At 33.9% G+C, this 25,127-nt stretch overlaps 2 protein-coding genes across 2 annotated transcripts in view; one reads left to right on the top strand and one right to left on the bottom strand.

The window, feature by feature from the left end:
- LOC120123588 (LMBR1 domain-containing protein 2 homolog A-like) overlaps nt 1-24,998 on the top strand; it is a 34,902-nt gene extending 9,904 nt beyond the window's left edge. The window contains exons 13-14 of the mRNA XM_039142437.1: nt 23,391-23,399; nt 24,969-24,998. Of these exons, the coding sequence (XP_038998368.1) occupies nt 23,391-23,394 (4 nt within the window). The 3' untranslated portion in view covers nt 23,395-23,399; nt 24,969-24,998. The remainder of the gene's footprint in view (nt 1-23,390; nt 23,400-24,968) is intronic.
- Nucleotides 9,279-13,006, bottom strand: LOC120123589 (protein DETOXIFICATION 27-like). Its single transcript, XM_039142438.1, has 8 exons — nt 12,716-13,006; nt 12,090-12,631; nt 11,916-12,002; nt 11,181-11,237; nt 10,117-10,355; nt 9,692-9,810; nt 9,527-9,616; nt 9,279-9,343 (listed from the first exon to the last, which is right to left on the bottom strand). The coding sequence occupies exons 1-8, from the start codon at nt 13,004-13,006 to the stop codon at nt 9,296-9,298; spliced, it is 1,473 nt and encodes a 490-aa protein (XP_038998369.1). The 3' UTR covers nt 9,279-9,295.
- Nucleotides 24,999-25,127: the final 129 nt, after the last annotated feature.

Raw genomic sequence — 25,127 nt, 5'->3', positions numbered from 1 at the left:
TTTGTTTTGGTACATAAATTTTATTTTTTTCAAAACCACACCTAATGTTTAGTTTACTCAAATTTCTTCCTACAATGCCATGTATTTCTTTAAGAATGAAATATGTATCTAATACTCTCAATCATTTTACAATGAATGCTCAATCACCCTGCTACAGTCGCTGGTGTTCAAACCTATGATCTCTAGAAACAACAACGATTCATTTAACTACTAAGGTAAATTGATTCGTGATTATCTAAAGCCATTTTCAACCAATAAGCCAAAAAACGAGAGAGGCAACTCGATGAACCCTATGAAATATTCAATTATCGAGAACGGAATTGCTATCCTAATGGAAGAAAGCACCAGTGTTGAAGCCATTACAGGCCATGAAGCAATCTCCATGAACAATGGAATTTTCTCCGTTTGAAGCAAGTGGTAAATCAGTGTCTGCATCAACAGCCCTTCGATAAAATACGTCGATCGAAATAATATCGAACTCAATCAACTTTAGTTACTGTAATAAAACCAACAAACAAAAGTGTTGCCACATCACACAGTGTGCAAACAGGATCGTTCCATAGGATGAATGATAACCCCGTAAAAAGATTGTATTTTGTACATTTTTACTTAGGTTATTGGTTGTTTAAAAGATCATTTCATGCATTTTGTTGCATTTAGGGTCATATAATTGTATGTGGTGGTAAAGTTTTGCTGCAACATGTTTTTATGTCAAAACCGATGATGCTGAGGGAAAGGTCTTGCTCTTTTGGTGTTGTGCAGGTGACAAAAGCTTAAGGAGAAGATGTGTCTGCTGTAGCATTCAGGAGAAAGAAGTACCACAACAAATGATGGATGATTTATGTAGCATGCTGGAGAAAAACTCGTCGAAGCGAAATATGGACGGCAGATTTTGGAGTAAAAAAGACAAAATAACAAAAAAATATCTTTGCCAAGCTGTCCAACCACACATGACTCACTGCCCTTGTTGCAATTTTTGGGACCACATGGCAGCCTAGCCTCCCATCCACATGAAGGGAATGAGACCTAGGGTATAAAAGGAATTTTGGCATAAAACCTTAGAGATTCCCTTAGTATAAATAGATAAGGATACCTCATTTTTAAGGAGTTTTTAAAAAAGTGAATTAAGCAAGTAGGCAACAGCTCGGCAACCTTCCATTTCCTTATTCATTTCCTCATTTTTCTTGGTTTCCTCCATAGCTGAGCTACAAAGGGGTAGAGGCTAGGGCTTTGAGAAAGGCTAGCTTGATAAGGCGGTCCATGGCGGTGGAGCTAAGTGTCACGGCAACAGTTCGTTGAGAGTGTTCTTCTCCTTGTGCTTTTATTTTTCTATCTTATTTGGGCTTGTACTTAACTAGAATGATCTTGGATGAACTTATCCACACCATGAACTAATTTATTTGGCGTTGGATTTGTTTTGGTTGATTTTATTTTTTGTTAATGGATGATTTAATGTTTTTATGTTTAAATGTTGTTTTGCTCACTGTTTGTATCTTTATGCGCTGTAGCATTGTAAGAGCTTTTGAGAGATTGTCATTTTCTAAGTATAAATACCTAGTATTGAGAGATCTAGGTTAGATCTATGTGAGCAAGGGAGCCAAATTGGGATGGGGAGGTTCTAATCCACTTTAGAAGTAAGGAGAGGGTTTCATTCATCTAAAATGGATAATACTTCGTCGATATGCTAGTGTTGCAGTTCATGCTGAGATGTATTGTCGTAGCATTAGTTTTATAAGGTTCCTTGTTTGAGAGAGTTTAGGAGTATTTTTAGTAAATCTTGTAGGGTGACATGCTCATAAGAGCAGAAACTATTCGTAGCATAGAATATAGTTGCCATAGCAAATCCATGCCATTTACCCCTAGAGAAGCTTGATTCTGTGAGGTTCGTGATTTCTTAGAGGTTTGTGATGCATTTCAGTAGCAAGGCTTAGTGGCAACTTAGGAGAGCTCAAGTGGATTACAAACTATGACAATCAAATTTTTTTATTCGAGGCTAGGAACGGGGAGGAGAGCTCAAGGCACATTTGAATTATATGTTAAGGACTCAGTGTTCGCCCAATTTTCTTCTATCACATATATGTTGAAAAACTTGCAACTTTCCAGCGAGGTGAAAGAAGTAAAGGTAGCCAGCTCAACATGTATCTTATTTCGTGGTAGTCATCACGTAAGCGAGTGCAATAAAAACTATGAGTCTACCAACTATGTGGGGAACTTTAATAGGATCAACGATAACCCCTACTCGAGCACTTACAACTCAGGGTGGCAACAACATCCTAATTTTTCATAAGGAAATCAATGAGCCAACAATGTCAACAGCTCGAATCGACAATATAACATGACTGAACCCCTAGGTTTTCAGAAAAGTTTGTTGAGATACCTCCAAATAATGTTAAGATATCTCTATTATAGTGCGGCTCCGCCCTAACTGTATAAATGTTGAGGCACCTCTGTACCAACAAGATCGTGAGTTAGTTTCGAAGGGCGTAGAACATTTACATTGCCTCTCAGACTCTGGTCTACCTGAGGGGTTGAGATACCTTCACTTTGACGTCTAGATACCTTTGTCTAGACTTTACCTTTGGCAAATAAATCTTTTCTCGCCAATTGGATTTATCCGAATGTGAAGAATTTCTTTCTTTTTTATTGAGGATTTTGAATAATCTCTATCTTTCGGTATAGTGACTCTATCACTCCTACCATTATATAGCTGAAAGATTTGAGGTATCTTCGTTATCCGCCATAGCATCAAGATACATGCATCATTCCCCTCACTACTCATATAAAGTGTTATCCGGGACATCACTTTCCGTGTGACATGTTATCTTTCGCACGAGACATTGTGCTATACAAGGAACATCACTCTCTGCAAGGGTCTATATCAAACAAGGAAATATTATACTTCATTTATAAAAAAAAATTGAGATGTTTCTAACTTTTTCTCTAGTCAAAAGAATCGATACATTTTTGCCTTGGCAATAAGAAAAAGCCTACTGTCAACAAAATGTCAAAATTCCTTCATCAACGAAAAATTATCACGCCTCCTAAAAAGAAAATGAGCAACTTTTATCCCAAGAGTGAAAGCGTTGAGACGTCTCTCATATATAACAAAATTAAGAAAGGGTTGTAAGTTTTTGGGTCAAGTCACTTTATGGTATGCCCTCGATCAAGGTGAGACAATTTGTTATACTTCCAGAGAATAACCTTTGTAAACTACGAGTTCTCCATCAGTCAATACCTTCATACATGTTTTCGTTTATTAGAACCTCCAAGGAGCCTGCATCATTCGGGCACAAACCTTTAAGTCAACTATAGTGTATAGACAAGATCTCTAACATGTCAAGATAACATACCAGAACGAAATCTAATAGTCTAACTATCAAATCTATTTAGCTATTTAACCTACGAGTAACCATAATAACCTTATATCTAACATCACCAACTAGAAGCACTATAAATACTCAACGACTATGACTAGAAGATGTATTTGATCACTTCATTCTTCTTCACCCTTAAACTACCTTGTAACGACTAGGTCAACCCAAGACCCATAGTTAGAGCCCAAGAGACCTATTAGAATAACTTGGACCAAGTTTATTTGGAATTGGGTTGAGTTGGGCCCAAAAAAATTAATGAATGGTGATGAACATTTTATGAAATGGGAATTTCAGGGATCAAAAGTACAATTTTCCCCTTAAGGTTTTGAAGCTAAAAATCCCTCCCTTACATTATGATTTCACGTAAACTAACTCCTCAAATATCCTACCAAACCTTTTTCCTTCCTTCCATCATTTTCTCTTCCTTTTCTCTTCCAAAATCAAGATTTCCAAGCATTTCAAATCTAGTTTAGTTAATCCAAGGTAAGAATGTTAAACCTTATCATCCTAGCTTCAATTCAAGCTCCATTTCTCAAGTTTTTAAGCTTGAAACCGAAAATGGGTTTTTGAGGGGTTTATGAAAATCTTTAGATTCTAACACGTTTTTAGTAAGATTTAAGTTATAGCAAATGTTTTCAAACTCAACCTAAGAATCTAGTTGAGTTAGTAATCCCTTTTCTTGATATTGTTCAGTGAAAGAAGTGGGAGAAAACTCAAAAGCTAAAGGAAAAGAGAAAGCACCTCTTGAGTGAGTTGGGCACTTTACCTTTTGTCAAGAAAGTCAAGGTAATCACACTTACAACTCTTCCATACTCTTTAGTGGGTTATTTGAAGTGCATGATAGTATAAAAGTTGAGTTTGGAAGCTTAATGAGCATATTCATGGTAGAATCTAAGTTTTCATGTTATAAGCATGTTTAAAGCTTTATTTATGACCCTACATGGTTGTATACAACACTAAGAACATTTGGGGACCTCAAGGTAAAAATGTGAGTGAGTTTAAGTGCTCAAATTGGGCAATTTTGGGTAAAGGGATATGTACTGGAATGATCAGTACCAATAATGTTCTTGTTTTTTGCTTAAAATTAAATGTTTGTGAGGGCAGTATCGATACCCTTAGAAGGAGTATTGATATTGAGGGTTTGGTATTGAGACTAGGGTTCTTGGTATCGAGACCTATTTTCCAGCAGCCATTTTTGGTATTGATACTCATGGGTATCGACACTCTCAGCAAGGTATCGATACCACATTTTATTTTCAAACATCAAACCTAATTTTTGTATAGATACCTTGGGTAGGGTATCGATACTCAATAGACGATATCGATACTGTAAGGCCAATATCGACACCCAGAGAATTGTTTGGGCTTCAATTTTAGAGGATTTGTAAAGGCTAGTGAGGTCTCCAAAAAGCTCTAATTACTCTCAAATAAGACTAAAAGTGAGAACTATAATAATGCTTAATTAGACCTAGAAACGAGAAAAATTAGGGTAACATAAAACTAGCCTTGATTTATGCTCGAGAAACGATCAGGACACCCGAGTTCCTTTAAAGATGTTAAGGGTGTTAATATATAAATTCAATCTGGACATCCTTATGTAGTGCGCAAGGCACTTCAAAATTACTAGCTAGGACGCAAGGTCCGACATTCGCAAGTGGTAGGCTAGTCGAGGGTGTTGTGTCCGACGCAGAGATCCCGGGCCTCATCCTCAGTAAACTAGAGGAGTGCATGAGCTCTGAGATGCAGAATTCTCTTAGCCGCACCATGATGTCTACCATAGAGTAGAGAGTGAGTATATGAGTATACCCACTATATTATTTTATCAGTTGGCTTGAGCATGTAAATAAAACCCTTTTAGTATGATTTAGTTGTTAGTGTGACATTGGGCTAGTTAGCTCAGCGTTTGTAATTTGTCTCCTTGCGCAGATTAGGTGAAGAGCAGTAGAGGAGCTTTTTGACCAACAGCGATCCAGACCAGATTTCAGAGTAGAGTACGTCTCGAGTTCTTTAGATGGCATATATATTTTGAAAACCTTATTTTGTATACTTGTAACCTTGTTTTGTTTTGTATATCGAGTCGTAACTCATTTAAATTTTATGGTTATATATTTTAATTTATTATTTTTTGGAGATCTCGATTGTAAACTGAATTATGTAAATGTTATAATTTATTTTATCGTGACCAATTGCAAATGAAGATTTTCAATTGAGTAAGTTTAAGAAAAATTTTGGTAAGTCACCCCGGTGGTTCCGTGTGACATTCTGATCGATCGACTGTGTGTTGTACTGGTTTAGGATGTTACATCCCCGTTATGATCAATTCTCTCTCACACAAAAAAACCAAATAATAACTATTCTCTTACCGACAATAATTTTTCATCTAAATCAAAAGGATTAAGTCATCAATAGCTTACGAAATAAACTTATTTCTATCCTCAAACTCTACTAAAATAGGTTACAAAGTAACATTCCTATTAGACGTGGTACAAGTATACACAAAGTACATACAAGTTATTTGAACATAAAAGAAATTTGTATGAAATATATAAAAGTTAATTGAACATAAAAGTGGTACAATTATACATTGTATGGTGTAGTTTTCGGTATTTATTTTGTGTATCCCATACAGGATAAGAAATTAATAAGGAAACCCATATCAAGTATAAACCAGGATGATAGCCAGTTAGCCACCTCTGCTCCCTATTTCACCATCAAAATCACCCACTTGTCCAAAACGTACACATTGTAATAAATGACGCCACCGCTATCCACCATCATGATAAGAGGGGTAACGGTTCAATTAATTGAACTTAGTTCGGTTCAATTAAATTTTTTTAAAAATATTCAATTCGGGTAACGATTAAAAAAATCGATTAATGATTATTCAATTCGATCAATGACCTACAATGATAATAAAAGTAGATGAGTAAATACATTTAATAGGTTAATTAAACTGTTCATCTTTATTCTTTTATATTTTCATAAGTCATATGTTTTAGATTTATTAGGAGTGTTATCTTTCGTTCTTTTAAAATTTTCTTTTTTCTTTGGATTAGATTTATAATTTTTTTAAAAAATTTAACAAATGTAAAAATATTTTGTTATAAATATATATATGCATAAATTAATAAAAATTATTTTATATAAAATAAATAAAAGTAAAATTTTAAAGTAAATATTATTAATAAAATAGATAATTAATATTAAAAGGATTTAACTAACACACGTTGGTTCAAGTGGTGAACAACTTAATATCGGTTAAGAAAGTTTTCTAACTCGAGTGTTTGTGTATGCAAAAAAAACTCCACTAGAAGACTCACTTATAAAAATTAGATATAAAACCTAAATCGAATCGAATTAATTAAGGCGAAGTCTTAAAATCAGGAATTCGATGTAAGAAACTTAAATTTCAGAATAAACCCATGTATAAGTAAGTATATTTTCTCCCCACTGACTGTCTAGTCTATTTTCCTTTATTCCCATTGTCCACAGCTCATATCTGCTCACTCAAAGCACATTCCCACTGCCTAAGCGTAACCATTAAAGTTCTCATTCTCCAAATCCTCGATTCCATTGTCCCTGTCCCCGATGCTAAACCTCGGCCGTTGGATTTTCTTTTTTATAGTAACCGTCGTTGTAGCGGCGGCGCAACCGGAAGTGTCGCCAAGGGGAGAGTCGGAGTCATACGAGTTTTACCCTCACTTCGATCCCTCCATCAACTCCATGACGATAATCGTTATGGTCATCGTCTGCGTTTTCTTCTTCGTTGGCTTCGTCTACATCTGCATCATCCACTGCAACGAATCCATCGATATTTCAACGGCGGCTTCCGCCGTGGAAAGTCCACGGCGTGAAGGTCTAGATAAGGCTGTGATCGAGAGCTTTCCGGTGTTCGAATATTCTCGTGTGAAAGACCTTGAAACGGGGAAAGAAGCGATGGAATGCGTGGTTTGTTTGAGGGAGTTCGAAGACGATGAAACTGTGCGTTTGATGCCCAGATGCTCTCACGTTTTTCATCATGATTGTATCAACGCTTGGTTGGCTTTCCACGTCACCTGCCCCGTTTGTCGAGTTAAACTCAGTCCCGATTCCGGTGTGCTGAATTCGAACAGCAACACCGAGTCGGGTGCTCCGACAACAGAAGGAAATGCGTACGTGGTGATTCAAGTAAATGAAGTAACCCAGCGGGGGAAGTTTCAACGTTGTCACTCGACGGGTCACTCAGTGATTCAATTGGGAAGATGATGAAGTAGTAGTAATAAACGGAATTAAATTTAATAAAGGTAAAATTCACATCATTTTTCAACGAACTTTACCCTCTTTTATTTTATTTACGGTATTTTTAATTTTTCTAATTTAATTATCGAATTACCCTTAATTTATTAGACGGTAAAAGTTACCTCGGAGGCAAATCATGGTCATGTAGGTATGGAGGCAATTCAACAATTTTACAATTAACAAACGGAGATACCCTTAGGGTGCGTTTGGTTCACGGAATGTAAGATTACCAGTGGGAATGTAAGATTGACAGGGAATAGGATTACTGAGAATGTTGTATTTTGTGTTTGGTTGGCTTAGCAGGAATGTAAGAATACCGTGTTTGGTTAAAGGAATAAAAGATTATTGTAATGTATATTTGATCAAATTGTTCTTATTATATATTTGTTTTTTTAACAAGTTGGAAAATATTTATATATTTAAAAAAAATTAAATTCATAAAATTTATATTTGTTTTTACAAAATTTAAAATATAAAAGGTTTAATGAAAGGGTAAAATTTTATTTTAATCCCTGAACTTCATATAAAATTTTAATTATAGATTTTTTTTGTAAATCTAAAATAGTTTAAGAATAAATTTGTAATTTAACATTCATATAATTTTTATTATTCAATGACAAAAAAGTATATTTTTGAAATAAAAAAAATTTAAGGGCATTTTAGTCCAAAACGTCGGTAATCCAACAATACCTAAGGAAAGGGAGATAATGACATTCCCGGTAATATACCCCAAAAAATCCACTATTGGTAATCTTATATTACCGGGAATGAGATTCCCGAACTAACCAAACGGGGGAATGTGGATTCCATTCTCATGGGAATCCCACATTCCCCCATCCAAACACCCCCTTAGGGATGAGTACGGGGTTGGTGCGGGGTGGGTAGAATTTTAGGTCCATCAGACCAATCCGAAAATTATAAATCCTTCGCTCGACCCGATCTCGACCCAAAAAAATACATCTTTCACTCGATCAGAACCTAATTTGATTTTTAATGATAAAATCTGAACTCGACCTGATCCAAAATAATATATTTATTAAAAAAAATATTATTTTTATTCAATAAAAATAGCATTTAATTGAAAAAATAATATATAGAATGATATTACTGTAATTATCTCTAAATATAAGGTAAAATTATAATTTTTTTGAGGTCATATTAGGTAATGTATTTTTTACTTTAAACCTGAAACCTACCCAACCTGAACATAACCTTACAAAAACTCGAACCGAACCCATATTTTTTTCAAAAAATAAACTGACTCGATCGGGTTGGATCGAGTCCGAACCCGTCGAGTTCGGGTACTATGCCCATCTCTAAATATCATTGCGTTCGGAGGCATGTAAAGATAAACAAGTTTTTGTTGGGCACTTGTCTTAATGCAGTGGCATTCATCTCGCTCTAATGAAATATAATATACTTTCTAAAAAAAAGGAACACCATCAGGTAATGGTCCACATGGACCACAATTTTCTGCATTTTCATCCCAAGACGAAAGAGAATTACAAAGAAGGTTGTACCTACAGGGAAACAGCAATTTACAAGCATTATACTATAATTGTCAATCAAAATTCAGCAGGCAAAACGCCATTCGGATCACGATAATACTTTTATCATATATCATTGCATGTGTTGAACAAGAGCTACATCGTCTCCACCCACTTCTGCACGTGCATGCTTGCTTTCTCGGCCTGAAACCCCCCCCCCCCACAAAACAAAACCAAAGATTCATATGAATGATCTACGTAAACGATGCATGATTTTATGTCGAAAACACGAAACTATAAAACTAGATCATCGATAAAAGATGCAACGAAAACATCGAAACACGGTCCATCCCTAGCAACCAAGACAAGAGAAAAGAAAGCTCAAACCTCCTTGTCCCAATTACAGCGCATGGTAATAATAGCAAGTATCACTGTCTGAACCGCTGTCCCTCCGAAGATCATTCCAGCCCAAACTCCCTACCAAAGCATTGCATTACAGCCTATTTGAGTTTCCCAAAACAAAAACCCTAGAAAATTATCATAAATCATTACCATTACACCAAGGTTGAAGCCCCATCCCATCAAGAATCCAATTGGAACCCCTACGAGATAGTAGCAACCCAGGTTTATGTATGCCACGTAGGATTGCCATCCAGATCCCACTGCCACTCCTGAATTATCAAGTTTATGATGAGTAAAATTAAATAATGATGCAATAGATTTATGGGTAAAGTACACAAATGGTCCCTCAACAATATGATATTATTTTGTTGAGTTTTCCGACTATTAAAAGTTATAAAATAGTCCCCTGATTATAAGACATTACTTTGTTGAGTCTCTCGACTATTAGAAGTTACCAAATAGTCACCCCACTATTCGTACATTTCATACTCTTACTTTTCATAATTATCGATAAACTCAACAAAACAATATCCTGGGAGATCATTTGTATACTTTACCCTAACTTTATTTATTACCAGATAGAACTGGCTGGACACTGTTGAGCAAAATGGTGAAGGCCAAGAGAAGAGAGAGCCTGCTGACAGCTTCAAGAACAGGTTGGCTTGTGGAGAATATAAGAGCAATGCTATCATGAAAGATCATAATTAACAACCAGAAGAAGATTCCAATTATAACTGACGTCACCACTGATACTGTGGTTGCAAACTTTGCTCGTTTCCCATTTCCAGCACCAAGCTCATTTGCCACTCTCACTCTACATGCATGCATCACGTATTAAAATATAAACTAATTTAATCGACTAACGATTTTCATCCATTCAGAAACATTTTACTTAACGGAAAAAAATAAGAGATAAAATAACCATCTATAACGTGTTATTGAAGGTAATTTTATCATTATACCTCGAAATAAATGAGTGCAAGTCCTACCAACAAGTAGTGTTGTTAACATCAAATTAAGAGGATGAAGCATAGCATTTTGACACGGCACTTCATGGGCTAAACTCACGATATAATGCACTCAAAATAAATAATTCACGAAATAACGTTCTCCCAATATTATTTGCTGAAATAGGGCGAAATCAACAGTGGCCGTAGGTCGCCATGCACTCCCAGCGACCTCCTAGGTCGCCATGCACGTCCGGCATGAACCGATGGAGTCCCGGGAGGTCGCCGGGCGTGCATGTGTAGGTCGTGCATGTGTAGGTCGCCATGGAGTCCCGGGAGGTCGCCGGGCGTGCATGGCGACCTAGGAGGTCGCTGGGAGTGCATGGCGACCTATGGTTGGGAAGCAAGCCACTAGGTCGCCCGGAAGGCATGGCGACCTACGGTCACACTGTTGATTTCGTCCTATTTCAACAAATAATCTTGGGAGAACGTTATTTCGTGAATTATTTATTTTGAGTGCATTATATCGTGAGTTTAACCGCACTTATGTGTTGCTAAAATAGAATTATTCGATTTGCTGTCATTTAAACGTTCTGCATGTGTTCACAAATTGACTACCGAAAAAGGACAAATTGTGTGCTAAATGATGGAAGAAAATAAGTGGCCACAATAATGAAAGTGAAGAAGATTACCCCGTTCCAGCAAAGAAAGCCAAAGGTACCATCATTTCCCATCCATTAATCGACATGCTGTCAAAATTGTCAGTGCAATTAAATCCTATTTTTGACAATTCATCGGTCTAAAATAACAGGAAAAAAATAAAAGTTCTCCGTACTTAAAAATAATTGTGATATTGTAACTCAAAAAATAAATTAATTATAATTTTTTAATTAATAATTTTTGTCGTTGATTATTATAGTACTAACATATCAATTTATGGTATTGACGTAATAGTTTATTTATCATGTTTAAATTATTAATTTAGTCAATCTATCATATCATCTTTAATTCTGTTATTTTATACTGTTATGTCAGTACCGTAGATTGTCATGTCAGTCAAGGATGGATAGATGAAAGATTTTATGTTAAAGAGCAAACTTAAACTTATAAAATTCTATGAGGCAAACTTTAACTTATAAAAATTCAAAGGGTAAAAACATATTTTCAATATAAAATACATAAAAAAAATCTAAAATATATTTTAAAATTTCAGAGAACAACTATCCTCAACCGTCCTAGATTCATCCCTAATATCGATATCTCCAACTATTATATCAACACTATAATGATCAATGACGAAAAAAGACAGATTATATTTATTTTTTGATTTAAAGGATAAAAAAAATAATACAATAACTACGGTTGATCCCGTCCAAAAACAAAAGTACGTATGCCTTATTACCAAAATAATTGCCGTAGATTCATACCATATGGACAAAGCATCAACGGCAATCTCGGCGTTTTTGAGATTTCCGGTCATCAAAATCAGTATCCTATAGTACCAATTCTCCAAGCTGTAGATTTTCAACAAAAAAGGAAATTAATTTATACGATTCAGATGAGGAAAAAAATTTAATTGAATGTGTACAGGTGGTGAATACCAGAGCATAACCCCAGAAGCGGCGGAGAGTTTGACGAATTCCCAGAGGCCGGAAAACGCCTCCACGGTGAAACCAGTCCAAGTAAGAGGACAGCCACCGCACACGGTGTAAGCAAACAGTCCGACCACCAAAACCCACCAAGAAAAATTCAAGGTGGCGGCGGTTCCGACCACACCGAGCTGAAACCTATACACGAACAACCAACTGACGAACACGTGGACCAGTAGAGCCACCAGCGAAACCCACACGATCACCGTGTTTTTGAGCTGGCTCTGCAAGAACCGTTGCAGCGGGAACTGGAACGCGAAGCTGAAATGAAGCGGCAACATCCACATGGACACCACCCCCGACAGCTCCGCCACGTCTTCCGGCTGCCCAAACAGCTTCAACACTGGCGAAGCAAAGAGATACAACGGCAAAAGCAACACGCAACACAGGAAAAGAACGATCCACGAACGCTGCATGTATAATCCCAACATGTAGAACTTCTTTGCCCCAAACGCTTGCCCGCATAGCGTCTCCAAGGCACTCGCCATCCCCAACTGACAGCAACAACAAAACAGTTGGATTAAGACAAGTTTTAGTGGTTCTGTAAGAAATAAGACAAATGACGTGTAGTTACGGACCAAGAGGCCAAAGTCAAATCCGACGATGACATTATTTGCAATGGAAATGGCGGCGAGCTCGAGATCGCCGAGATGACCTGCAAAAGCTTGAGTGATAACCAGCATGGAGTACGAAGCAAGGCGGCTGAAAATTGCAGGACCGACGATCTCCCATAGCTTCTTTGATTCAACCCATACCCTTTTCGTAAGAGCTTGATTCCGATCATCTTTTTCGGCTTCGAGTAGTCCCGCCGGTGATAAATCTCCGATCAGAGGAACATTTGCTTCCTTTAATACACCATTGCTCGACATATTATTGGATAGCTTCTGGTCTATCGGTTCAACCCTTTTCCTTTGAGTGGATTCTACGGCGCAAATGTGCCTGTACATATATAACGATTTGCATTTAGGGTAAATTACATCAATGGCCGTTAAAGTTTGGATGAATTTATGTTTTCACTATTAAAGTTGGAAAATATATCTTAAGGTCATTAATATCACGAATTTATAATAAAATGACCACTCAATCGTTATATCAACAGTTTGACGTGGCGTATTAGGTCAACTGACACGTTATTTTATTTTATAAATTAATAATCTTTAATAAAAGAATAATTATTTTATTAGTGAAAAGAATTAAGAAATTAATATCTTATAATGATTAGTGAGAAAGTAAAAGAAAATATAAACTTTTAAAAAAAAAGAAATATGGATTATAATGGTAGATAATTAACTTGAGTCTCTTGGGAATAAAATCCAATATCGTATCACTACACCAAAATAGAGAATTATGGTATTATGAAAAAAATATTATTTAAATTAACATATAGTTAAAATTAATTTACAATTACTTAGTGAAAAATATACTAATTATAAGATAAAATATAAAATATTTGTTAATAAAATTATAAAATATATACTATTTATATATTTCAAACTCGTCATTTTCTATTAAAAATTGACGACAGTCTGAGCTGGTCGTTAACCTGTTGACTGTGATATGATAAAAAATGATATTAAAATCCCAAACAATTATCATATCTCAATCAAACAGATTAAAAGTTCAGTTCAAATTGCCATCAAAATTTTAATGAAAAATGACTTGTTTAGATCATATGAATAGTCAAGTGACTATTTTATAACTTTTAATAGTCGAGAGACTCGATAAAATAATGACATATAATTTAGATATCGCTTTATAATTTTTAATAGTCAAAATATTCAACAAAATAGTGTGAAGCGATCATTTATGTACTTTACCTAAACAAAATTAGGGTAAAGTGCACAAATGGTCCCTATTATATGATAGTATTTTGTTGAGTCCCTACTATTGAAAGTTACAAAATGGTCCCCTAACTATATCATATTACTTTGTTGAGTCAATCAACTATCAAAAGTTACAAAATGATCATCTGACTATTCATTATGTTTCAAACTTATTTTTTTCTATTAAAACATTAATGACAGTCTGAGTTGGATGTTACTCTAATGCTTGATATATGATAGTCATTTGAGATTTTATGATAAGATTTTATTATATCTCAAATAGCATATTAACATCCAACTCTGATTGTCGTCAATTTTTTTAATGAAAAATGACAAATTTGAAACGTAATGAATATTTAAGTGACTATTTTGTAAATTTTAATAGTTAATGGACTTAACAAAACGATATTCTATGATCATGATACCATTTTATAACTTTTAATAGTAAGAAAAACTTAATAAAATAATATTATATAGTTGGAAGACTATTGGTATACTTTAGTCATAAAACTATAAATTCCATGTTGTAAGTGTGGGTATCCTTCTAGTACGTATTCAAAGGTTTCACGTTACCTAAGTAAAATTAAAGGTTTGAATCATGATTATTACGTATGAAATAAATTGAATTAGGGTATCTTTATTTATATAATATTTTATTCGAAATAATTATTTAATGAGAAAATAACTTCAGTGACCGAAAATACCTTATAATATACGATTTTAACAAACGTTTTTTGGATTTGCGAAAATGACCAACAAATTCGCAACACGAACTCCAATTTCGCAACACAGGTTCCAAAATCGCAATGCGAATAGTTAATTACCTATATAGGTAATTAGAGTTACAAAAATGAAATTCGCGTTTCGAATTACCTATATAGGTAATTAGCGTTGCGAAATGAAATTCGCAACAAGAATAGTTAATTACCTATATAGGTAATTTGTATTGTGAAAGTCAAATTCGCAATGTGAAAGACAAATTCGCAACGCGAATAGTTAATTACCTATATAGGTAATTAGCGTTGCGAAAATAGAATTCGCGTTACGAATTACCTATATAGATAATTAGCGTTGCGAAAATGAAATTAGTAACGCGAATAGTTAATTACCTATATAGGTAATTAGCGTTTCGAAAATGAAATTCACGTTGCGATTTTTTAAATTCGCAACGCGAATAGTTAATTACCTACCTAATTACATATATAGGTAATTAACTATTCGCGTTCCAATTTGGAAAATCGCAACGCAATCTACATATTCGCGTTGCGAAATTGAAATTGGGTTGCGAAATTAGAATTCGCGTTGCGAATTTGTTTGTCATTTTGACAAATCCAAAAAAAATTAATTAAATTCGTATATTATAATACATTTTTATCACTGATGTTATTTTATTTTATTTAATAGATCAGATAGATCATTACGAAAAATTTCACGGTTAGGTTGATTTGGATGTGTATGGCGAGTAATATCGTCATAATTTTGAGGATTCGATGGGCTGGAAAGTACGGAAAGGTGTTGATTAGAGGTCTTGGTGGTTGTGGTTAATGTGATTTGGGTGGTCCCAAATTGGGACATGACATCCACAATTATTTCAGCCTCTGTCTGCAATCTGACAATACTTTCATTGATTGAAAGTGTGTCATAAATATAAAATTAAAATAAGACATAAATAACTGTAACCGAAAATATTATTAAAATTATAATTATTTATATCAAACATAATAATACTATATGTTATAGTTAAATACATCATTTTTCATTAAACTTTATTTTCTTTCTTATTTTATTCAACGTACTTGTTATGTTCTTAATTTACCTATAAATATTTTGAATTACTCATGTTTTGATTATTTATTATTATGGTTTGATGTGACATTTTTATTATTTTTAATATAAAAATCATTTAAAATATAAAATAAAAATATAAGTTGACCATCCATTGGTTGTCGGTGTTGGAGGTTACTACCGACAGTCGTAGATGGTGGTCGTTCGATCTCAAATTTCATCGGTCGATTCAAATCAAATCACTAAGTCAGAAAATTGAAATGTCGACAGACATCGACTGGCATAGATGGTGTCCATTCGGTCTCAGATCTCATGGATCGTTTCGTCTTGATCCATTGAGTCTGAATCTGACCTTTATTTTATCGAAATATTCTTTAAAGTCCACGAATTGGAGATCGAAAGTGAGGAAATCGAAATATATTTTTGTCGATATTCTCTAGTTTTAAGACATTTTTTTTGTGAAACAACCACTAGATTTGGACTCAACATGTCATAAAGAGTCTCTCAATACAATTTGAGATCAAACGACCGTCGATTCAAAAAGTCGATGGTTATGAGAAGGAGTGAGTCGTCTATAGGGGTTGGGATAAAGAAGATAAAGAGGTTAGGATTAGGGATATTATTTTATTATTTACTTTAAATTATCCTTATATTAAATAATAAAAATGAAACTCTATAGAATAATAATAATAATAATAATAATAATTCATTTGAATCAAAATATGAATAATTCGAAGATTCAGTTAGAAAATTGAAAAATTAAAAGTAAAATGAGTGAAATAGAAAATAAAAAAATTAAAGTTTAGAGAGAAATGGTGTAGTTTACCTTTTATGTTAAATTGAAAATATTATTTTTTTTCATAACATTTTTAATTGTAATTAAAATTATTACAAATTATATAATTTTTTAGATTCAACCTAATAAAATTTAGATTAAAAATCACCTGAAATTAAATTGTTACACGAATAAAATTATTTTCATCATTTGCCTTTTTTTCATTTTCCCTTAATTTTGGATTATTATTTCAATTACTCTCCAAACAAAATCTTCCTAATTCATAATTTTACTATTTTATAAATTATCACCAAAAATATTGTCTTGCCTAAAAAATAACTTCAAACTTTATCCATTAATAAGGACATGTAAATAGTAAAGAATTTATATATAAATTTAATTAAATAATTTTAATTTTTATATAATGTTTAATTTATATCTTTTTAAATAAAAAATAATTTTATATAAAAAAAACATTTAAATGCTGTCAAATTTATATTTTTTTAAATATTACATCAATAATTATGTTAATCGAGTTAAGATTTATTTTGAACATGTTCAATCTTTAGATTTATTTACATCAATTTTACTATTAATTTGATGTTTGCTTGAGCTGAGATTTTTCATGTTACTACGTCTGTTGAGTTGAAATATGATGATTTAATTTTTAAATTTTGACATGTTTTTGTATGGTACATGTGAAATAACATAAATACCCCTATACATGTGACCTAATTTAGAAAGACTATTTAATCAAAGATCGGATTGGGTCGTTATAAGTTAGGTGACCAAAATAGAACCAAAAGCGATAGTTGGGTGACTAAATATGTAATTTACCTAAAATTTAATAGTTTTCTCTGGGATGTTAATGAGCTGAGCTTGAACAAATAAATTTGTGTTCGTTTTCATTTGTTTATGTACTTTTTAAGGTGCCTGTGTTTGTTTATTTAGCGTTTACATCTTTGTAAACATGCTCGTTTAACGTTTGTATACATATTTGTTTAACGTTCGTTTATATGTTCGTGAACATATTCATTTTTAGCATTTGTGAACGTGTTCATTTGCAAGCTAAAATAATGAAATTATGTCACTAATGCCTAAACTCCTTAAGCTTCATAATTCAAACTTTAAATTTCATCATATGTTCAATTTAGTCTCTAAATTCATCAATATTTAAAATATAAAAAATAAAAAGTAAATGAGCTTATAAACAAGCTTGTTCATAGCATAAACGAACAAGTCAATGAATAAGCTTGTTCGTGAATATAAATGAACCGAACATATCTCTATTCATGTTTGTTTACTGAATGAACATAAACATTTTGTACATACTCGTTTATTTAGCTTAACAAACGTTATACGAACATATCATCAAACACTTTATTCATTTACACCCCTAATTTTCTCGACAAACATGTCATATTGTACTTCAATTATCCTTTTCCAGGTCATTGTCCATTGTTGTTATCTTGTTTTAATCGTCCCATAACATCTACATTTCAAATAAGTATCCAATATCTGTTAATTTAATCATAAGAATATATTTTTAATTTTATAACATAAATTATAAGAAAAATGTTTCTCAATTTTTATTGAGCACCTCATCATCTCAAAGATGCTCATGAAATTTCTTTTTTTATTCACTTAATAATTATAAAACCTTTAGAAACAAGCAAAGAACAGCAGTGGTCCTCTGCCAGGCCGTTATGGCAGGATGGCAGAAGTCGAACCAGATGCCAGACCAACTACACCTCCAGCAACCTTCATTCCCCTTGACAGCATCCTCACGGGGATATATAAAATGCAAGCAACAAGCCAAAGTGGGAATTTTCTCAGAAAAAAAACGAGGGCTTGGAGATGAAAAAAAGGGGATAACAACAACAAACCGAGGAACTCAGAACCAAAAAAAGAAAAGAAAAAAAATCCATCATTCGATCCAAAAAAACGAGAAAAGATGGAGAGAATGAGACGGAGATAGGTGAGCTTCCTTTCCCGGCGAGAGGAGAATTCCAGAGAGATTTTTTTTATTGTTGTAAGCCGTGCATGAAACAAAATGAGGGCTATGTTTTCTGAAACCCTAAATAGGCATATATGTAAGCCATGAAACGCCGTCGGTTTGGTCCGTTCCCAAGAAGGGATTCACGTGTTTTGGGGAGTGGAGTTATAACAATTTAGGTCCCTGTTTCCTTTGTAATCTTCCTCTTCTGTCATCAATCGAAAGTTTTGTTTTTTAATTTGTGCCGTTGATTTATTTTCGTTTACGTTTTAACCCCTGTTCATGTTAATTACTGGCTTAGTATTTGAGTTTTTATATATATAATGTTTGGTATATTTTCTTGTTTGGTCCTTAGCATCTCTGTTTAAATGTGATTTGACCCCTATTTTAAATGGGTAAAGTATGCTTTAGTCCCTGTACTTTTTTATTATATGATTTAAGTCCTTTTTTAAATACATATGCACATATATAATTTTTTAAGTAGTATTTTTTAATATATGGTTATACATATTTAGCGATAAATAGATATTTTATTAAAGGTGGTATTTTTACTTTATTACATATGTATAATATTTTTTATTTTATTTTTTTAAAATATGTCTTTTCAATGCTTTAGTATTTATAAGATCGTTAATTGTTCAACTAACCTATAGAAGGCCTCTAAAAACCTGTAATGCCCTTCCTAAGGTTATTCAAATAAAAATGTTTTATCATTATTTATTATTTATCTATACTTTATATTATTTAGAAAAATCTTTATAAACATATTTCATTTAGTTTTAAATAAAAATATCTTTTTATACGTAGTTATTTTTTTATATAATAAAATTATTTTAATTTATTTTATTTTGTGATAATTGTCTTGAACAAAAGTGTTCCGTTGGAAAACCTTCAAATACTTGGAGTGTGATTCCTTAAGACGCACGAGTGAAAAATATTCCACCAAGTTTTTAGGTTTTAATAAATATAAATATTGAATATGTCTTCTTTATTTTATTTTATTTATTTGTTTGTAATTTTTATCCGTATGATATATTTGATATTACATTCATCCTATACATTTGTTAATGTTGCATTCATAAATCATACATTCATTTTTAGGTTTTCCAAAATAATTATGGGCAATGTTGTCTTGCGCCATGGTTAATGGAATTGCACCCAACATGACCGAGTTTCAATTTTCGTTAATTCACGTAGTAAGAAGACATCTCTTTTAAATAAAATTGAGTGAATTAAATTATTTTTAACAAGTCAATTGTTTTAAAAGGAGATTCACTCGTTCTTTAATGAAAATAAAAGGATAGTAACTTAAATCTTGAATTCAAAATTGTAAAATTCCACTTTTTAGACAATGCATAATCGAAGAGTACCAATTTTGGCCACTGTGGGGTTGCTCACCCTTCCCCACACGTAACTGACTCTCGAATCCTTAAAAATGAATTTCTGATTAAACACATACCAATTTTGTCTTTTTAAATAACTTTTCTTAAAATTATTTTAAAAGACATTTTAAGTGTTTGACCTACTTAACTCAAAGGTCGATAGCGACTTCAAACTCATTTTCAAAATAAAACCCAGATTTTCCTAAAACATATAGTCGAGTGGCGTTCCCGAGCTTAAGGATCATTCCGACTATTTTCATTCTTGTATGATGGATAAATAGCTAAGATCCAATATAATATATAGATGAAAAGTATAAGTGATTATCAAATCCAAAAATATATTAGGAATTCCATGTTCACTTATTAATTAAGCATCTAACAAATCCATGCATTTGAGAACAATCATGAACGTTACATTGCCTTTCTTTTTCTCAATTCACGCCGTCTTTAAAATCCAAATCCAAATACACAAATGCCACCATAAGGATCTTATGGCAATAAGCAAATAAGAGCTATGAATTTAGTCCAATCTATGGTCAGGTAATTATTGAAGATTTAAGACAGATTCAATGGATGCTGGTCTGATTCTTCAACAGGAAGATGAGTGATATCTTTCGCAATATCAAATGAGCTAGCGTATGGCTAAGATTGAACTATTGTTGTTAAGCGTGTTTGCAGGGAAACTACTTTGGGCTTTCAATGTTTTTCAAGCCAGGTTTTACCCTAGTGGTCAAGTTTAGCCAGTTCACAGACTCGTCATTTGCTTCATTTACATGGAGCCAGTCATCTTTATAATAGATTTCGATAAATTTATTTTGTCAATCTACTCTATCGCCTTATCCCTTTCCCTCTAGGTCAAGAATTCAATGAGGTGGATGGAAGTCCCTATCACGTGGCTCCGGAAGTGCTGCTGAAGCACTATGGTCCAGAATGTGATGTTTACAGTGTAACGCCCTAGACTAATACGACACACAATCGACCGATGTAAGATGCCACATGGAAACATCCGAATGCTGAGCAAACTAGCTCCGCACCACACTAACGACTAAAACATACTAACTGTAATTCACTGAAAGGCTTAAACATTCAAGTCTACTACTTTTCTATCTGGCCTACTGATCTTTTCTGACTACTTTAGTGAGTATACTTGTATACTCACTCTCTACTCTATGGTAGATATCATGGTGCAATTGAGGGTTTTGCATCTCGGAGCTCATACACAACTCTAGTCTACCGAGAATGTGGCCCCCAGAATCTTTGCATCGGACACCACACTCTCGACTAGCCCACTCCTTGAATGTCGGACCTTGCACCCAAACTAGTCAGCTTTAAGTGCCTTGTGCACTACCTAAGAATATCCAGACTGATTCTATATTTTTGTCTCTGCTATCTTTTATAAAGGAACTCGGGTGTCATGGTCGTTTCCCGAGCATTCAAACAAGGCTAGTATTATTTGATCTTAGTCTATTCTTGTTTCAACGTTTGAATTAACTTTCTTATCGTTCTCACTTGTAGTCTTATTTGACGATATAATGAAGTGTTGGGGTACCTCAAGTCTAATTCCCTAAAAAACTGACATTTTTGCCCAAAACAGACTGAAAGTATCGATTGTAGCCCAAGAATATCGATACTCCTGCAAAAGTTTCGATACTTTATGTAAGTACCGATATTTTTAAACATTCTATTCAGCCCAGTTTCGAAATTTTCTGGGAGTTTCAAAACTATGACCCAAAGTTTTGATACTCTTGAAGGGTACCTCAAGTCTAATTCCCTAAAAAACTGACATTTTGTGCCCAAACAGACTGAAAGTATCGATTGTAGCCCAAATATCGATACTCCTGCAAAGTTTCGATACTTTATGTAAGTACCGATATTTTTAAACATTCTATTCAGCCCAGTTTCGAAATTTTCTGGGAGTTTCAAAACTATGACCCAAAGTTTTGATACTCTTGAAAAAGTATCAATACTCTTGCCCAAAAACTCACAAATTTGCCAAAAACGAAGAACACATATTGATACTATCCCTATAATATCGATACTCTACCTGCATAAGTCATAATACAAGTACGAAAAACTATATTTCTCAAACCCAAATACCTTAGTGAGGTCCCCAAACATGTTTTAAGTTTTATTTGAATACAAGGAGCATAAATAAGACTTTATATCATGCTTATTGGCTTGGCAGCTAAAACAACTAGGAGCCACCTTACCTTCAAGAAAAACCCATTTTAAAAACAAAATCTAAAACTCACAAAATGGAGCTTGAAACAAAGCTTGAAGGATGGAGAGAAACATTCTTACCTTAGCTAAACAAATCTAAGATTGGAATGCTTGAAACTTGACTCTTAAAAGGAAGAAGAAATGGAAACTAATGGAAGGAGGAAGAAGAGTGGGTGAGATATTATAAGGAGTTTGGTTACGTGAAATGATATAAAAAGAGGGGGACATTTTTCAGCTTCAACAAAATGGATAAACTACACTTTAGGTCCTTCACCTATTAATTCACTTTAAAATTATCTCTTAGCTTTAACTCTTGGCCTACCTAAGGCCCAACACCTATATAACTTGGTCCAACTATCTTGGGAGGTCTAATTGGCTTGACTTAAAGGTCTTGGGTTGACCCAAACTACTAACTCGGGTTTCAGGGTATTACATGTAGTGCTGGACTGATCATTTATATTTTACTCTGTGGATCTCCCCCATTCTTGGATGGTGAGTGTTTTACTGCTTGGTGGTTCATGAATCGGTAAATGCTTCAGGACACGGTTAAATTACATCTCATTTATTGGCACATATGTTATATATGTCTTTTGGCTTAAGGGCCTTTACCCTTGTAGTAGACCAAATTCATAAACCCTTATCGTATTTTCGCATCAATTTAGCCCTCAAAATTGTTTAATTACACCATTCTATACCATTCTCCTGACTTAAAACCCTAAATTATAAATTCTAAGTTAGTGTTTAGAGGTAAAATATGATTATGGTTTAGGATTTAGGGATTATAATTTAGGGTTTTAAGTTAAGGGTAAGGTTATAGAATGATGCAATTAAGCAATTTTGAGGGTTAAATTGATGCGAAAATACGATAGAGGCGAAAGTGATAAATTAGGTCTACTACAAAGGTAAAAGTTACCCTTTTGCCATGTCTTTTTCTATCAGAAACAGAGCAAGGGGCATTTAACCAGGTTTTGATAGGTCAACCCGACTTTACCACAGAGCCATGGCCTAGTATCTCTAACAGTGCGAAGGACTTGGTTAAACGAATGCTCGTAAAGGACCCTAAAAAGTTACTGGTGGCAGGGACAGAGTTAGGATTTTAGTTCAATGGGGCAAAATATAACTAACAATAGAAAATGGGAAGGGGACAAAATCAAAATAAATCAAAATTTAATGGCATAAATAAGTAATTATCCATATATTTTTTAATGGTAAAAAAATTGGGAGGGACCGTGCCCCCAAAAGACCTACATGACTCCGTCCCTGATTTACAGCATAAGAATGTCTTTGTGAGTATGCATGTATCTTTCTCTCTCTGGTCATTCTGTTATTTGAAGCACAAATGGTCAACTTCAATATTATTTTATCTTGAAAGCCTTGATGTTGTTCTGTCTATAGCAATAAGCAAATAAGAGCTATGAATTTGTCTCAGTTTTTGTTGATCACTTTATTACACGCAAAATATTTCTCGATTTTTATTGAGCACCTTGATATAATGACACTTGTCATCATCTCAAAGACGTTCATGGAATTTCTTTTCTTTTTTTCATTGAAAGTTCACTTAATAATTATAAGAGAAAATAACCTCAGTGACCAAAAATCCCAAATAATATACGATTTTAACCAACTTTTTCCGGATTTGCCAAAATGACCAACAAAATCGCAATGCGATCGTTAATTCGCAACGCGATCTCCATTATCGCAAATCAGTTTCCAGATTCGCAACGCGATTATGACTATCGCAATGTGATTTTCCAATTTCGCGTTGCGATTTTCCCAATTCGCGTTGCGATTTTCCTAATTCGCAATGCGAATAAGTAAATCGCAATGCGATACTGACATCGCAACGCGATAATACAAAATCGCAACGTGATACTGACTTTCGCAATGCGATTCTGCCTATCGCAACACGATTCTGACTATCGCAACGAGATAATACAGAATCGCAATGCGATTTTCAAAGTTCGCAACAAGTTTTAGTTTCGCAACACAAATGTTTTGGGTATATATCTATGCAGCAGCAACAACTCATAACCTAAATCCCTAAATCGCAACTCATTCCATCTTTATCTATCACTCTCTCCGACGACATCCGTTCCTACATCCTTCCCCATCCGACAATAGGTTTTAGTTTCGCAGCTCGTTTGTTTAGTAAATTAATTTACAACCATGAAATCATCTAATGTTGATCATGTTGTGATAGATTTGTGTTTTGGAGGGTCATGGGAGAATGTTCATGGTGTTTTACAATATATGCCTTTACCCATGAATCTTCAACTAAAACTGTCATTAAAAAAGTTAACTTATGAAACTCTAATGTTACGTGTTTCAAAGAAATTGAATTTAGAGCCCCTAAGTGGATTTAGGCTATCTTATCAGAGAAATGGTAAAGTTTATTTGTTAACCGAAAATGAAGATGTTGAACGATTCATTGCTTACATTAGTGTTTCAAGTGATGATGTTACATTGCATGTTGTTGAACCTAGAAGTAGTATTATTGGGTCAGTAGTGGGTAGAAATCAACTAAGTTTTTCTCAAAACCCACAACATTTCTCTAATCCAAATACCAATAAACTTTCAGCACCAAATTCTGATTTTCGTATTGACCAGTTAGACGATGATGAGCCAACAGAAAAAATTGTGAGTACTAGTCAGTATTCGAAATTTGATCTTGGTCAATACCCGGACTTTGATCTTGGTCAATACTCGGATTTTGATGATGTTTCAGAAGAAGAAACAGACCCTGCGTGTAATGATTTTGATATTGGTCAATACCCGAATTTTGATGATGAAACAGCCGTTGCCGAGGAAGATGTTGTTGATGATAATGAGGAGGAAGTTACGACTGTGAATGAACATGTTGAACATCCATTCTGTAATTCATATAATCCTGAAGAAGAAAAAGAAGAAGAAAAAGTCCCCGAAGAAAGAAAAAGAAGAAAATGCCACGGGAGTATAACTGGAATATGCTAGAATTACTTCAGATACCGGAAGAAGAGTTGGTAAATTATT

This window comes from Hibiscus syriacus, unplaced genomic scaffold (assembly GCF_006381635.1).
Source record: "Hibiscus syriacus cultivar Baekdansim isolate YM2019G1 unplaced genomic scaffold, ASM638163v2 tig00110402_pilon, whole genome shotgun sequence".
In the NCBI taxonomy this organism is placed as follows: domain Eukaryota; kingdom Viridiplantae; phylum Streptophyta; class Magnoliopsida; order Malvales; family Malvaceae; genus Hibiscus; species Hibiscus syriacus.
The sequence above is the reverse complement of the archived record's forward strand: the minus strand, read 5'-3'. Positions and strand labels throughout refer to the sequence as shown.